Source organism: Salmo trutta, chromosome 4, assembly GCF_901001165.1.
Source record: "Salmo trutta chromosome 4, fSalTru1.1, whole genome shotgun sequence".
In the NCBI taxonomy this organism is placed as follows: Eukaryota; Metazoa; Chordata; class Actinopteri; order Salmoniformes; family Salmonidae; genus Salmo; species Salmo trutta.
The window spans coordinates 43,043,305-43,058,795 of record NC_042960.1 but is presented as its reverse complement, the minus strand read 5'-3'; the positions used below and the strand labels follow the sequence as shown (position 1 = coordinate 43,058,795).

The 15,491-nt window shown below is 42.0% G+C and overlaps 1 protein-coding gene across 5 annotated transcripts; it reads left to right on the top strand.

The window, feature by feature from the left end:
- The first annotated feature begins 4,381 nt into the window (after nucleotides 1-4,381).
- LOC115192396 (DCN1-like protein 4) lies at nucleotides 4,382-13,326 on the top strand. 5 transcript variants are annotated; one of them, XM_029750841.1, is made up of 11 exons: nucleotides 4,382-4,465; nucleotides 6,080-6,150; nucleotides 6,585-6,624; nucleotides 7,564-7,651; nucleotides 8,645-8,733; nucleotides 9,337-9,407; nucleotides 9,607-9,698; nucleotides 9,935-10,043; nucleotides 10,563-10,667; nucleotides 10,780-10,882; nucleotides 10,987-13,326. In XM_029750841.1, the coding sequence occupies exons 1-11, from the start codon at nucleotides 4,447-4,449 to the stop codon at nucleotides 11,040-11,042; spliced, it is 843 nt and encodes a 280-aa protein (XP_029606701.1). In that variant the 5' UTR covers nucleotides 4,382-4,446; the 3' UTR covers nucleotides 11,043-13,326. The 5 variants fall into 5 exon arrangements, with proteins under 5 accessions (XP_029606701.1, XP_029606700.1, XP_029606702.1 ...); XM_029750840.1 differs by having other exon boundaries at nucleotides 8,645-8,745; XM_029750842.1 differs by lacking the exon at nucleotides 4,382-4,465 and adding an exon at nucleotides 4,474-4,596 and having other exon boundaries at nucleotides 8,645-8,745.
- Nucleotides 13,327-15,491: the final 2,165 nt, after the last annotated feature.

Sequence of the window (15,491 nt, the reverse complement as noted above, 5' to 3'; positions counted from 1 at the left end):
ATTGCCTTTAAATTGTTTAAGTTGGGTCAAATGTTTTGGGTAGCCTTCCACAATCTTCCCACAATAAGTTGGGTGAATGTTGGCCCATTCCTCCTGACAGAGCTGGTGTAACTGAGTCAGGTTTGTAGGCCTCCTTGCTCGCACACGCTTTTTCAGTTCTGCCCACAAATTTTCTATGGGATTGAGGTCAGGGCTTTGTGATGTCCAGTCCAATACCTTGACTTTGTTGTCCTTAAGCCATTTGCCACAACTTTGGAAGTATGCTTGGGGTCATTGTCCATTTGGAAGACCCATTTGCGACCAAGCTTTAACTTCCTGACTGATGTCTTGAGATTTTGCTTCAATATATCCACATATTTTCCTCCCTCATGATGCCATCTATTTTGTGAAGTGCACCAGTCCCTCCTTCAGCAAAGCACCCCACAACATGATGCTGCCACCCCCGTGCTTCACCGTTGGGATGGTGTTCTTCGGCTTGCAAGCCTCCCCCTTTTTCCTCCAAACATAACGATGCTGATTATGGCCAAACAGTTCTATTATTGTTTCATCAGACCAGAGGACATTTCTCCAAGAAGTATGATCTTTGTCCCCATGTGCAGTTGCAAACCGTAGTCTGGCTTTTTTATGGTGGTTTTGGAGCAGTGGCTTCTTCCTTGCTGAGTGGCCTTTCAGGTTATGTCGATATAGGACTCATTTTACTGTGGATATAGATACTTTGTACCTGTTTCCTCCAGCATCTTCACAAGGTCCTTTGCTGTTGTTCTGGGATTGATTGCACTTTTCGCAACAAAGTACACTCATCTCTAGGAGACAGAACGCATCTCCTTCCTGAGCGGTATGATGGCTGCGTGGTCCCATGGTGTTTATACTTGCGTACTATTGTTTGTACAGATGAACGTGGTACCTTCAGGCGTTTGCTCCCAAGGATCAACCAGACTTGTGGAGGTCTACATTTTTTTCTTAGGTCTTGGCTGATTTCTTTTGATTTTCCCATGATGTCAAGCAAAGAGGCACTGAGTTTGAAGGCAGGCCTTGAAATACATCCACAGGTACACCTCCAATTGACTCAAATTATGTCAATTAGCCGGTCAGAAGCGTCTAAAGCCATGACATCATTTTCTGGAATTTTCCAAACTGTTTAAAAGCACTGTCAACTTAGTGTATGTAAACATCTGACCCACTGGAATTGTGATACAGTGAATTATAAGTGAAATAATCTGTCTGTAAACAATTGTTGGAGAAATGACTTGTGTCATGCACAAAGAAGATGTCCTAACCGACTTGCCAAAACTATAGTTTGTTCACAAGAAATTTGTGGAGTGGTTGAAAAACAAGTTTTAATGACTCCAACCTAAGTGTATGTAAATTTCCGACTTCAAATGTATATTATATGCCATATACTTTGCTTTCAAGTCAGATGACTCTTGCCACGTAGCTGTTGTCACACAAGGACAACTATACATCAAAGAGATATTTGAGTCACTGGGAATAAAGTCCAGCTCAGTAAATGTAAATGATTTGGGTATGCCAGCCAGCCTAGTCTCATTTAGGTGTTGTCCTCGGGCTGTATTTACCAGACTGATTACTAGATTGCAGGTGTTATCGCCCTCTTGTGGTCTTGAATGGATCTGATTGGAAACATAGGGTATTTTATTGTTTATTACTCTGATCAAAAATATAAATGCAACATGCAACAATTTCAAAGATTGTACTGAGTTACAATTCATATAAGGAAATCAGTCAATTGAAATAAATTCATTAGGCCCTAATCTATGGATTTAACATTACTGGGAATACAGATATGCATCTGTTGGTCACAGACACCTTAAAAAAAGGTAGTGGCGTGGATCAGAAACCCAGTCAGTATCTGGTGTGACCATTTGCCTCATGCAGCGCGACACATCTCCTTCTCATAGAGTTGATCAGGCTGTTGATTGTGGCCTGTGGAATGTTGTCCAACTCCTTCAAGGGCTGTGTGAAATTTCTGGATATTGACAGGAACTGGAACACGCTGTCGTACACGTCGATCCAGAGCATCCTGAACATGGTCAATGGGTGACATGTGTGGTGAGTATACAGGCCATGGAAGAACTGGGACATTTTCAGCTTCCAGGAATTGTGTACAGATCCTTGCGACATGGGGCCATGCATTATCATGCTGAAACATGAGGTGATGGCGGCGGATGAATGGCACGACAATGGGTCATTCATCCTTGAAGGTCACTTTAGAAAATTTGGCAGTACATTCAACCGGCCTCACAACCGCAGACCACGTGTATAGCGTCGTGTGGATGAGCGCTTTGCTGATGGCTTATGGTAGAGAAATTAACATTCAATTGTGTTGTTAACAAAACTGCACATTTTGGAGTGGCCTTTTATTGTCCAGCACAAGGTGCACCTGTGTAATGATCATGCTGTTTAATCAGCTTCTTGACATGACACACCTGTCAGGTGGATGGATTATCTTGGCAAAGGAGAAATGCTCACTATCAGGGATGTAAACAAATTTGTGTACAACATCTGAGAGAAATCCTTTTTTTTTGTGCGTATGGAAAATGGCTGGGATCTTTTATTTCAGCTCATGAAACATAGGACCAACACTTTACATGCTGCGTTTATATTTTTGTTAAGAGTGGTTAAGTTCCCAGTAAGCTACAGTGGTTACTCTAAGAAATATTTCACATATGATTCCAAGAATATTTGAAGCACAATTTAAATATGAATACTAGGAAGTACAACCCCCTCCCATTACATGACTTAACCTGCTTATATTATCCTATGTTGAGGCAGAGATATATACTGTATCTATGATGAGGGCCTAATATATCTCCCTCTGACTCATTCACCTTTCTGCTATCAGAGGCTTCAAAACAAGGTTTTGTCCAAGTGTTGGTGACCTACCCTGCTGATCTTTATTTACAGGAAACAATTACGTGTTGTAGATATGTCATTTTTTACCCAGGTTTGCAGTTTCATTTGAAAATGACAGAACAACAATATGCCCTTTTGACTAAAATGTGTATATTGCTTCATCTGTCTCATTCTAACCCATTAATCTAGGTGACAATTCATTATGTTCTTATTTTCCCTCTAGTGAAGCACTGTAACTCAATCTGTATTGACCTCTCAGTGCTCTACCCCTTAGTAAATGGTTCCTCCTCCTCCTTGAACCCCTCTTGTGAGAACAGGATGTTTTCCCTGCAGTTCTGGTATGTGACTGGGAGATCCCCACAAAGGCTGCCCTGTCAAACCCATCACTATAATGTAGTTATATAGGCTAACCTATTCCAGCAAACTAATGGGCTGCTCTTATGTGGAATCAATCAGCACCTATTCTGCAAAGGTAGCTATGACATGTAAGTCCTTTGAAATGAAAAGTACATGTTTTTTTTAAGTTCCATACATTTATGAATTTGAATGTTACAAAATTGAGCTTTACGCATTATGCTTGTCAAATATGTTGCAGAAACATGGGATATCAGAATCTCATTTTGAACTTGAGACAAAAAACAACTCATTCAGATGGGTAACAATAAAGAAAATCACGCCCTTCTGTAAACAACAGTTTTCTGTGTAACCAATTGTATTTTACAACAAACGTAGTTGCTTATGACTGAAGGTAATTTTCACCATTCACAAGGTGTATTGGGAGGTTCCTAATGCGTGAACCGGCCAATGAAGGTCCATCGTGGGTTGGTTTTCGTTTTTGCACGAGGAAATTCCGATTACTGAGGAGATTCGATTAATGCTCTAGGAATTCCCGGGCTAAACCGGCTTAGCGTTGATTGCTTCCATTTGGAACCGGCTACATCCTGGGCATGAGCCGGGTGCCCGGTTTTGGCCGGCGGAGAAGTCGGCTCAAAACAAAAGTGACTTCGGGTTAAGGTCGTGGAGTAACGAGTATGATTATGTGTTTTCACATGCAAAAGTGATTGATTAAGATAAAAACGCTTTATCTGCCGTCACAATGAAAACCAGTTTGAAAATTCGAGCATATATTTTATGAAAAATAGATGTATGTTTCTGAACGATGCTGCACTGTTCACAATATGACTGAGCGGCAGATTACTGTTTGATTTGAAAAGAGCGTGCCTCGCTCACCGGTTTCGCGTGGTCACGTGTTGGGCTATAGTTCGGTTCAACCCGAGGCAGCTTAATCGAACTCCGCCATTTACATACGTAGGTACTTTTCCTAGCCAATGAACCTCAGCGGTGGGATGGCCTGGTTTGGAATTTTGACCTCTCACGTTCATCCAAAGGAGGGTCCTAATTCTTTGTCTTCAGATTTCCTACATGACACCAGACACAGCCTATTATGAAGGAGTAGGGGTGCGGCTACTAGGTTCCTCGTCCACCCAAATCATCTGTGGGCATTGGTTATGTTGACATGTCCCGCCTACTGGCCGGTCTGCGGACTTCACACAGGCAGTTGTGTGTTTCATAAAAATGCACTCTGATGCGGCAAGTAAGTAGCTATAGTAGTGGCTTTTGGTGTGTTTAGGCTCCACGTATTGATAACTTACGTAACAGCGACCGGATCTATTGCATCTATCTGTTTGCCTTTAGATTTAGCTGTTAATCGAGTGTCTAATAGAGGTATGTGCAGACGATCTGTCTATTGCCATTCTCTTTGTATTTCCAAGTGTTGTCTTGGGGCGCAACAAAGGGACTGTACTGTGTTATTGCTGAATGTACGCACTTTTTGTTGACTTATTGTTAGGACAACTAACGTTCCAAAGGCTACTATTCGGTTGAATACATAAGCTAAATATGTAATTATTGTCGACCTATTATACTGCTATTTTGTCGCTTATTTACGGACGGGAATGAAGTGCTACTGCAAAGCAAGTTACACTTGGAACAATGTTGTGTAGGCTAAATAGGTCAGTTTTCCAGTCAACTGCGGAAAATTACAGAGGATGAAAATTGTGACGCAGTTCTGTAAAATATATGTCTATGCTTGCTGCAATAGAGTTGGCCGACTGCGCGTCATATACATCAACTGTTGCAAGAGAACCATAAGATACTTGCATGCACTATTCCATAGGATGTAACATTTTTGTATCGATATAATATGCATTCATCAGTTGGGGTGAGTGTCGGGAGAGGGGTGCAGAATGAAATGTTAATTTCTGAGGGCGGGAGTTGTAGTCTAATTCCACTCTCCATTGATCAAGATCTTAGAACCTTGATCCAGGAAATGGACTACAACAACCATAATGTCTCCCTCTACTCTCCAGATACTTTGTAAACTCTGTGCAAGTTGTGTGTCTGTATTGCTATTTTAAGTAGTCTATTCAGTTAGTGCTATCATGAGGTTCGGCCTTTCGTTGATCTAGGTGTGTGAGCGTTTTGACTATAGAAACGGAGTAAAAGCGAAAATGACACTTCGTGAGCGCAGATTAGGAGATTACATGTTTTATTGGATAGGCCATGTCGGCGTGGTCTTTAATCATAATCGACCACTCTACTTTTTTTGTCTGGCATTCTGTGAACCCTGTTACATTTGAATACAATCCTCATCTGTCAATCCTGGTTATGATCTGACTATAGACTACTGTATTATATCACCTTATTCTAATGTATCTACGTAGCTACAGTCCTTCATACCTCTTTCTGGTTGGTATTAGGCCTACTGAACGATTATAACTGCTCAGCATAAAAATGCACATTTTATTGTGAATCCGATCTCGATGAAAGGCTTTGATTATGTGCAGTTATGGCTGTTTGACATCACTATTTAGTCGTCCCAACTATTTTGATGCAAATTACGAAGGTGATTAAGATGGTTGTACATGCATACCTTCTCATTCCTATTGGCTGAATGCAAAGATGTGACCCCTATGACAGAGGGAGGAGCATGATGATGTAGGCAGGCTGTGGGCAGCAGATGGTGAGTTCTCCCAGCTATCAGTGTCCTGGGAAACCTATGTTTCTGAGAAGGTTATGTTTCTCTGAGAAGCAGATCATTCTTTAATATTGCCTACTGTTACTGTTGCGTGTCTGTTCCACATCTAATGTATGTCATGTAGCGGTGTTACATTTAGAGATGTGCTGAAATGTACTTTCCCTCCTTTAGATTTTCAGCTGAACTCCCATTTTTCTACGCTGGCCAGCATCCACAAAATCTACCACACCCTGCACAGGCTGGTAAAAGCATTTTGCCCTCATACCACAATGTGTTTTTCATGTGTCATATGAGTACCAGCCACCTGTTCTAACCGTTTACTTTATGGAGTTCCTCTGGCAAAATGCTAAGAATTTGATCATGGACATTTACCCCTATCTACAAATGAATCCTAGTTATTAATGAGTTATAGACATGGATATATTTTTCTATTCCTGGATGGCTACTTAAAAGGGATTAATTCATCCTTCCTCTCATCCTATTTCTCTCCTCCCGCTCTCTCTCTCTGAAATAATAACTGCATCTCTAAAGGTTACAAGCTTGAGGAAATGAGAGAGCAGGCCTCCCCTCACACCCTTCCCTTGCTCACTGCATGCGAACGTCGGTGCTGCTGTGTGTGTGTGTGTGTCTCTTGGTGGGGGTTGCCTAATATAGTTCCATTTATCTCTCCACTCAGAACCTGACGGAGGACGTTGGACAGGACGGTCACTCCACAGGTACCGACCCTGCCTGCACCTTAATGCAGACCCACATGACACTTACTAGCTAGGTTTCCATCCAATTGGCGGCAGGTTTTAACACAATATTAGCATTTTCGCGCAACCTATGTGTTTCCATCTAATTGATTAAAGGCTGCGCGTGATGACGTTGTGCACTTGAAAATCACTTTTGCTGTTAAATTCCCATGTACCAAAAGAAAAAGACAAGTTAAATGGGTTTCTATTGAATTTTAAACCCTACTGATGGTTTTGTCACAATCTTTTTGGTTATATAGCGAATGTTACCACTCTGGCCTTGGCAAGTTCGCTCTAGCCAACAGCCCGCAGATACAGTGCGGGTATAGCCTACATGATGAGATTATTATGGACAAAAAGAGCAAGATTATATTTATTTGTCAAACGGCAGCCAAGCATCGATCATCATGTCACCAGAATAAGACCTTCGATATTTATTGAAAGGAGCATCAAGCTCATCACTGTGCACTTTCACCACCCTGTGAAGTTCATCATAACTTATTTCATCTGTAGCCTGGTAAACTGCATGCTTTCCCCTAGTCGCAGTGGGAGTACCACACAACATATCATCGCGTGACTCCAAGTTTACTTCCATGTGATGGTTATTTGCTCATAAAGGCATTTCCACCGCCATTTCTCACATCATACATTTTACCGTCGCAAAAAGATCCTACCTTGTCTAGCGTGTTTTGTTTTGTCGACATTTGGAAAGTTTACCGACAAATTTGCTGTTTCCATCACGGCCTGTCAATACCTTTTCTACCTGACATGTATTTACTCGTATAAAAAGGTTAGATGGAAACCTGGTTGCTGTTCTCAATATCTCTCTCCTCACTCTCTATATCTCTCTATATCTCTCTATATCTCTCTATATCTCTCTCTCTCTCTCTCTCTCTCTCTCTCGCATTGTGTTTCTCTCAGCCTGCCGCTCCAGAGCCATGCCTCCTAGGAAAAAGAGGAGACCCACTACTGGAGATGATCTGTCAGCTAAGAAGAGTCGCCAGGACAGGTACTACCAACCTGGTACACCAACGAATAGCATCAGTTAGATCAGGTCTTACACAATAAGAGGAATCATATCCAACAGTCTTATTCAGATTCACGAATCACTCGTAGACAGACTACGTAACGTCTGTCAAAAGACTGGGATGACTAACACCTCGATCACACCCGACCGACAGTCATTGCATATTGGTACACCAGAAGTACATTCGTTTCCAATGGAACGCTGTGTTTGCCTTGCAGCATTATCTTGCGGAGGCAGTTGCAGTGCGTTCTGTGTGGTCTATATATCCAACGTATGCATCAAATTGTATGCGTCGGCTTGACAGAAATAGTAGCAAAAGGTGAATGTTGAACTTTTGTTGCACACATATCCAGTAAACATTTTTGGATTACATAATAAAAATGCTGTGTCATTTAATTACGCAGCGTTGACGCAAAGACGCTGTCAGTCTGATCGAGGCATAGCGAGTAACCGTTGTTCATGTGCGCTGGTTTCTCGTCTTGATTTAGCGGGTGTGCGCGTCTTTTCGAAATTCGCAAGAGGAGGGTATATTTGACCCATAGCCTGGCAGAGAGAGGCGGGTGGAGCTACCACCCTGCTTTTGCTCCTCAGTCTAGTATCTTTTTTTCATACATATCCCCCCAGAACCTAATCCAGTATATTATGCAATCGCGTGCAATTTTTGTTCTGGATTTTCAACAGTTCACTGAAACGGGATGCATGCGTGATGACACATGATTTGTCTCCCCAGTGGATTTGCATACTTCATTGTCAGCTTAGAAATCCAAAAGAGCAGCAAGAGGACTTTCCATCACATAGCTCATCCAATAGTTATTTGTCAGGATTAACTTTTTTCTACATCGTAGTGTGTGATATGCTCCTAGACGGTAGGATTTTAGGTCACACAATGTTTTCCCAGCACCCGCAGTAATGTGTTAAATATGCTGCGTGTGCTGTGCCGTAGATTGTGTCTGAATGGTCTTTTTCAAAATGCAGTGTTTTTAGAAAACATGAGGCACCACAAATTCGAGAGGAAGAGACCTTCTCCAGTAAAAGATGCCTGGAGTGGTTCTATGAGTACGCAGGTGAGACACAAGGTTTGTAAATATACATTTTGCAATTCTCTATCAGTTTATATAAGCACACTGACCATAATGGTGTAAATACCTTTGTTACGCTTAGATTTGGGTTTTCATGTCATAGTTGAATTGTACTGTGTGAGAGCTGTGAATCGGGCATCATTGATTGCTTCATAAAGGATGTCTCTTGCTTGCTGAAATGATGTCATAGATTAATGTTTTGTGTTTGTCACCTGCAGGTGGGATAGGGTCATAGAGAATTGTTACGTATGTATGTACGCATTGTGATTGTAATTTTTGCTGTGATGATGTCAGAATACTTTGTTACCTCATTCTATGTCATAGAATTCTATGACATCATAACAATAGCGATTACAATCATGGTTTTCGTGATGTGATGTCATAATAGGTACTGCTTTGACCTCCGGATTATGACATCACACCATGTAAATATAATAGAATCTCTATGGTTGTGATGTCATAGCATTGTTGTGTCTGTGGCATACTATGCTGTCATAATATCAGAGATTAATCCTATGTGTTTGTTTCTGGTAGGAGTGGATGATGTCATAAATAATGGCCCTGTATATATGTGTGTATCTTTGATAGGCTGTGATGATGTCGTGGGGCCAGAGGGAATGGAGAAGTTCTGTGAAGATATTGGAGTGGAACCAGAGAATGTAAGGATGGCTAGTCATGTCTATGTAGATGGGTGACATTTATAATCCATCCACATGTGCATGCACTTGGTTGTTATAGTTGGGTACAACGCCGTTATTCAGAGATGGCACAAAGATGAAAATGACTCACTGAAAAGTAAACATCTCAAGCATTTCATTGTGTTATAGCATGTGAGTGTATGCTGTTCTTTGTGAACAGGTGGTGATGCTGGTTTTGGCCTGGAAGCTGGATGCCCAGAGTATGGGCTACTTCACCCTACAGGAGTGGTTGAAAGGCATGGGCTCCCTGCAGTAAGTCTCTGCTCTCAGTTTGTGTGTTTTACTGGACGTGTGTTCTGTGTGTCTGCCCCTACAGTTTGTCCTTTTCTAGCTGTGCCATGTACAAAATGGTGCTGACCCCAGACTGGGTTTATAGTCTGCCTCTGTCTGTATAGTCTACTTTATATTCAACTGTCTGTTTTGTAGTCAACAGTCTCTGTCAGCTGGGACTCTATACTGTCTCTAACTTGTCTCTCTGGCGTTGTCAGGTGTGACTCCACAGAGAGGCTGAGGAACTCCCTGGACTACTTGAGGTCTGTCCTAAACGACACCACCAACTTTAAGCTCATTTACAGATACGCCTTCGATTTTGCTCGGGTGAGTGAGGGAAAGCCGCATCTGCAGTATTCTCACTAGATTTCCTCTGACTCAGATATTTATTTCCCCTGGGATATTTATTTTGACTGATATATTTATTTGTTGATGTTTAGATTCAACACACGAAAGATGAAACTATTACCATTTGTAGAAATAAACAAGGGATAAGTGACGTCAGGTAGGAAAGTAAGTCTGTGCTGTCAGCTCTCAGCTTAGTTTTGAGTGTGTCAAGATCATTTTCTTATTCGACTTGCATGGCTGAAGCTCTCATGAGTACTGCTTGTTCGTTCTATTGAGTCACTCATATTTGACCCCTGACTTCTGATACATCTGTTAGGGCTCTATTCAATCTGTAAATCTGAGGCGTTACAGACTCCGCAAAATAAATGTAAAGGTCATTTCCGTTTGAGCCGACATATGCAGCGTTTACAGTGAAGGCAGTCGCCGCTAAAGTGGGAACATTGCCTTTAAATTTCAGTCACGCTGTAAAGCTGAATTTCTGTGATACTGATTTTGTAGGAAAAGGACCAGAGGAGTTTAGACCTGAACACAGCCAAGTGCATGCTGGGGCTTCTCCTGGGGAAGACGTGGCCACTGTTTCCTGTGTTCAATCAGTTTTTAGAGGTATGGAGTCTAACTAACCTGTGTAACCTTCAACTTGATATAGTACAGACAACATTTGTCACGGTTTTGTCACTATGTATTGACTTCCTGTTCTGTCTTGTCTGTCATTCAGCAATCCAAGTATAAGGTTATCAACAAAGACCAGTGGTGCAACGTTCTAGAGTTCAGCAGGACAATCAACCTAGACCTCAGTAACTATGACGAGGATGGAGCCTGTAAGTGGACACATACAAACACTAATACACAATCGCTCATTCCCTAAGTGGTACAGGGGATCAGTGCTCTAACGTTATCCTTCTTTTCTCTCTTCTTTTGTCAGGGCCCGTTTTGTTGGATGAGTTTGTGGAATGGTACAAAGAAAGAGAGATGTCATAGCATTAGGTACACTGCAACAAAACCACATTATAATACAACGACGATGACAAACGGCTATGAGAAAACTAAAAACAAACAATACAAAATGGGAGAGGTGCTTGTCAGTGATGACAGGTGGTGCATCCAGGTAATGATAGCGATATGGTTTGGGGGGGAAGGGTGTTTAGGTGCAAGCCGCTCTGGCGAGATTAGGATGTAGGTCACCGTGGAGACACAAACCCTCTCCAGGTAATGATCCCTACCCATGTTACATTGTGGGTAATCACACGGCGAGCCCCAGTGGCGTTGCGCCCCCTCACTGTGATGTCATATTGCTGCGTGTTAGGATATCGTGTTCTCATGAGTGGCTCAATGGTTTTGTGTGTGTGCGAGAGATCCACTCTTGAACCCTTTGCTCCCGTTAGGAGGAATTAAACCAACAAAATCTCTCCATTTTGAACGGTCGGTCTTAGTCTTAAAAACAAGGTCATTTTGACCCGGTCACATTTGAATATTGCATATCCGTGCTTTGAACTTGATCTGTGCTTGTCTCTTTATAACCTACAGAACCCATCGTTTCTATCAGTTTTGTCCTGTTTGGGTTGAATTGGAATTCTTGAAGAAGCACACTGTGTCAAATGGCTGAGTGTTACAGTAGTTGGTCTTTTAGTCATGGTCGTTAAAGCTGTTGTTACAGGTGGATGATGACACCTGTACAGTTTACTGTGATGAAGTCATTTGTGCCAGTGCTTTTTGAGCCCCTTTTTTCCATCCTTAGTCTTACTGTGATACCAGCCTGTGCTAAAGCTTTGTAGCCCCCTGTGAAGGCTTCAGATTACCTCATACCACAACAACTAACCAATCAGCAGTGCTGCTTATTAACTCTTATTACAGTGCAGTGGTCAGTCGTTAGTGGACTGGCCAGCATTCATTGGTTATGTGACCAATCTATGTTTCTAAGCTGTAGGTTTTTAAGAGTTTTCTGTGCCTCTTTAACAATTTATAGAAGTCACTTTACTTGCGCCACACACACACACACACACACACACACACACACACACATTGGTCAGGGATACGTTCAGGATTAAATTAGACTGTTTGGCCTAAGTTGCGAGTTAAAATAGAAACATACCTCTATTTTTTCTTCATATCTGGCATATTGCTTTGGTCTTGTCTTCTGTTATGTCCACTGATCATGTCCAGTTTCATCCATATTACTAACGAGCCTCTCTCTCTCTCTCTCTCTCCAGTACTGAGAGTGTTATAATTGGAAGACTGCTTAAGGCCTTTGAGGAATAGGTTGTGTAGGGTAGGCAGGCTGTACATTAAGGGGAAATCCAATCCCAGCATGCATGCATTGCCATGTATCATTCAAGAGGTCTCAAAACCATGGACACTGACGGGTTCGATTTAGAACCCGGTGGTGATGCAATGGTGTTCTTTTTGCCTAGCGTAGGGCTAATGTTCTTGTAACACATGTAAACTTTTGTCTCTAGCTGTGATGTGACGCTCAATTGTCATGAGAGTGAAACTTTGCATGCATGCTCTCCATCAGAGCCATCTGCGAATGGATGAGATTTTTGAATACTTATTTTATTGTTGTTGTTTTTGTACAGGAATTTGTGCAAGTGTTTTTGTGCTTCATTTGATATCCTTGGTCATGTTGTCTTAACGCTTTCTGAAAACCATTGCTGTGTATATTCAGAGCCGGAACACACATGCAACCTCATTTGGGGAAGAGGAGTTCCATCCTGCATTTGCTCAACCACTCCCTTCTAACACACACACACACACACACACACACACACACACACACACACACACACACACACACAAAGAACCACACTGTTAGTCTCTCAAACAAATGGACATGAACTGAAATTAACGAAAGTTCAAGAAATTGGAGAAAGGAGACAAGTTTTGTGCAGTGTTGAAGGTGTGGTGTAAGAAGGGTATCAGGTCATATGTCAATCATTTATTGGTCAAACCCAGTGGTGTCTGAACTAAAGCATGTACAGTAAATGGTTCAATTTCTGAAGTAATAAGAACACATGATAGCTTCACCTATCAGTGATCCACGATGCTTTGACTGTCAGTAATCAGTGTATTTGTGTATATTAGGTTTTGGTAGGAGATGGAGCTAGTTGCTAAACTGCTCACTAATCATTTGCACAAAGTCTAATTCAGATGGTATTCTACATTGGTATTGCAGGAGGAAGAACAACTTTGTCCTGACTGTATGTACAGTATGTATGTCTGTTTTCACTGTAACCTATCTCTACGTATAAATGGGTTTATTAACTTATCGTTGTCTTTCATTTTTGCTTTGCCATTTTCCTTTACAGAACGATTGTTGTCAAAGGATGTTTCATTCTGCGTTCCTAAATAGCACAGGATCATATTTGGTCCCTCTACTGTTGGCCTAATGTATTTTTGTTCTGACTATTGCATTACCACAGTAATAACTACGTGTGTGTGTGTGTGTGTGTGTGTGTGTGTGTGTGTGTGTGTGTACACCTTATTATCCAGGTATCCATAGAACAACAGAGACAAAGGCATCACAAACACAGTATGGGTTACTTTCTTTACAGGTTTATTTATGATGCATACCAACGTGGTCTCAGAGCATTTCGTATGATATGTTATGAATTTCAATTCATACAATATGTTAACCATTTGCAAAATGTACGATATATTACAAATTCCAATTTGTTGTGGCTAAAGTTAGCTAGGGGTGGCTAGGTGGCTAATGCTAACATTAGCTGGGTTAGGTTAAAGGGTTAGGGGGGTTAGCTAAAATGGTTAGGGTTAGTGGAAGAGTTGGCTAACATTTTAAGTAGTGGCTAATTGGCTAAAATGCTCGAGTTGTCCATGATGAGGTTCAAACACATAACCTTTGGGTTGCTAGATGTTCACGTTCTATGCTTACCCATACACCTGACCAACCACCCTCCGTTTGTACTCCCTGATGAAGGCCATGCGGCTGAAACACGTCGGATCTTTAAAAACTTTGTTTCTATTGAACATGCCATACAAATAAAGGCATTTTAATTAATTATATGAAGAGTGCCTTGGTCCTCCTTTCTTTTTGATGACCAATTCACCCCTTTTACCAAAGATCACCTTCTGTCTACCAACATGTACTATTGTGTACCTTAGTAGCACTTCCCTTCCTCCTCTTTCCACCCTCCTTTTGTTTTTGATTTAAGTAACCCATCTTATGTAAACATACCAAACATAACATACACTACATGACCAAAAGTATGTGGACATCTGCTTGTCGAACATCTCATTCCAAAATCATGGACATTAATGTGGAGTTGGTCCCCCCCTTTGCTGCTGTAACAGCCTCCACTCTTCTCGGAAGGCTTTCCACTAGATGTTGGAACATTGCTACAGGGACTTCCATTCAGCCACAAGAGCATTAGCGAGGTCGGGCACTAATGTTGTGCAATTAGGCCTGACTCGTAGTCAGCATTCCAAAGGTGTTCGATGGAGTTGAGGTTAGGTCTCTGTGCAGTCCAGTCAAGTTCTTCCACACCAATCTTGACAAACCATTTCTGTATGGACCTCGTTTTGAGCACGGGGCCATTGTCATGCTGAAACAGGAAAGGGCCTTCCCCAAACTGTTGCCACAAAATTGGAAGAACAACATTTTCTAGAATGTTATTGTATGCTGTAGCGGTAAGATTTCCCTTCACTGGAACTAAGGTGCCCGAACCATGAAAAACAGCCACAGACCATCATTCCTCCTCCACCAAACTTTACAGTTGGCACTATGCATTGGGGCAGGTAGCGTTCTCCTGGCATCCGCCAAACCCAGATTCGTCCGACAAACTGTCAGATGGTGAAGCGTGATTCATCACTCCAGAGAACGCATTTTCACTGCTCCAGAGTCCAATGACGGCAAGTTTTACACCACTCCAGCCAATGCTGGGCATTGCGCTTGGTGATCTTAGGCGTGTGTGCGGCTGCTTGGCCATGGAAACCCATTTCATGAAGCTCCTGACAAACAGTAATTGTGCTGATGTTGCTTCCAGAGGCAGTTTGGAACTCAATAGTGAGTGTTGCAACCGAGGTTAGACGTTTTTTACGCGCTTCATCACTCAGGCATCCCGTTCTGTGAGCTTGTGTGGCCTACCACTTTGTGGCTGAGCCAATGTTGATCCTAGACGTTTCTACTCCACAATAACAGCACTTACAGTTGACTGGGGCAGCTCTAGCAGGGCAGAAATTTGACGTACTAACTTGTTGGAAAGGTGGCATCAGAATGATGGTGCCACGTTGAAAGTCACTGAGCTCTTCAGTAAGGCCATTCTACTGCCAATGTTTGTCTATGGAGATTGCATGGCTGTCTGCTCGATTTTATTCACCTGTCAGCAATGGATGTGACTGAAATAGTTGAAAACAGTAATGTTAAGGGGTGTCCACATACTTTTGTATAAATAGTGTATCATACTAATTTCAGTG

Bases quoted from the DNA above. Each gene is read 5' to 3' on its own strand.
- LOC115192396 (XM_029750840.1), top strand. The intron at 6,625-7,563 runs GTACCGACCCTG...TGTTTCTCTCAG, and splicing joins ACAGGACGGTCACTCCACAG to CCTGCCGCTCCAGAGCCATG. The intron at 10,044-10,562 runs GTGAGTGAGGGA...CTGATTTTGTAG, and splicing joins ACGCCTTCGATTTTGCTCGG to GAAAAGGACCAGAGGAGTTT.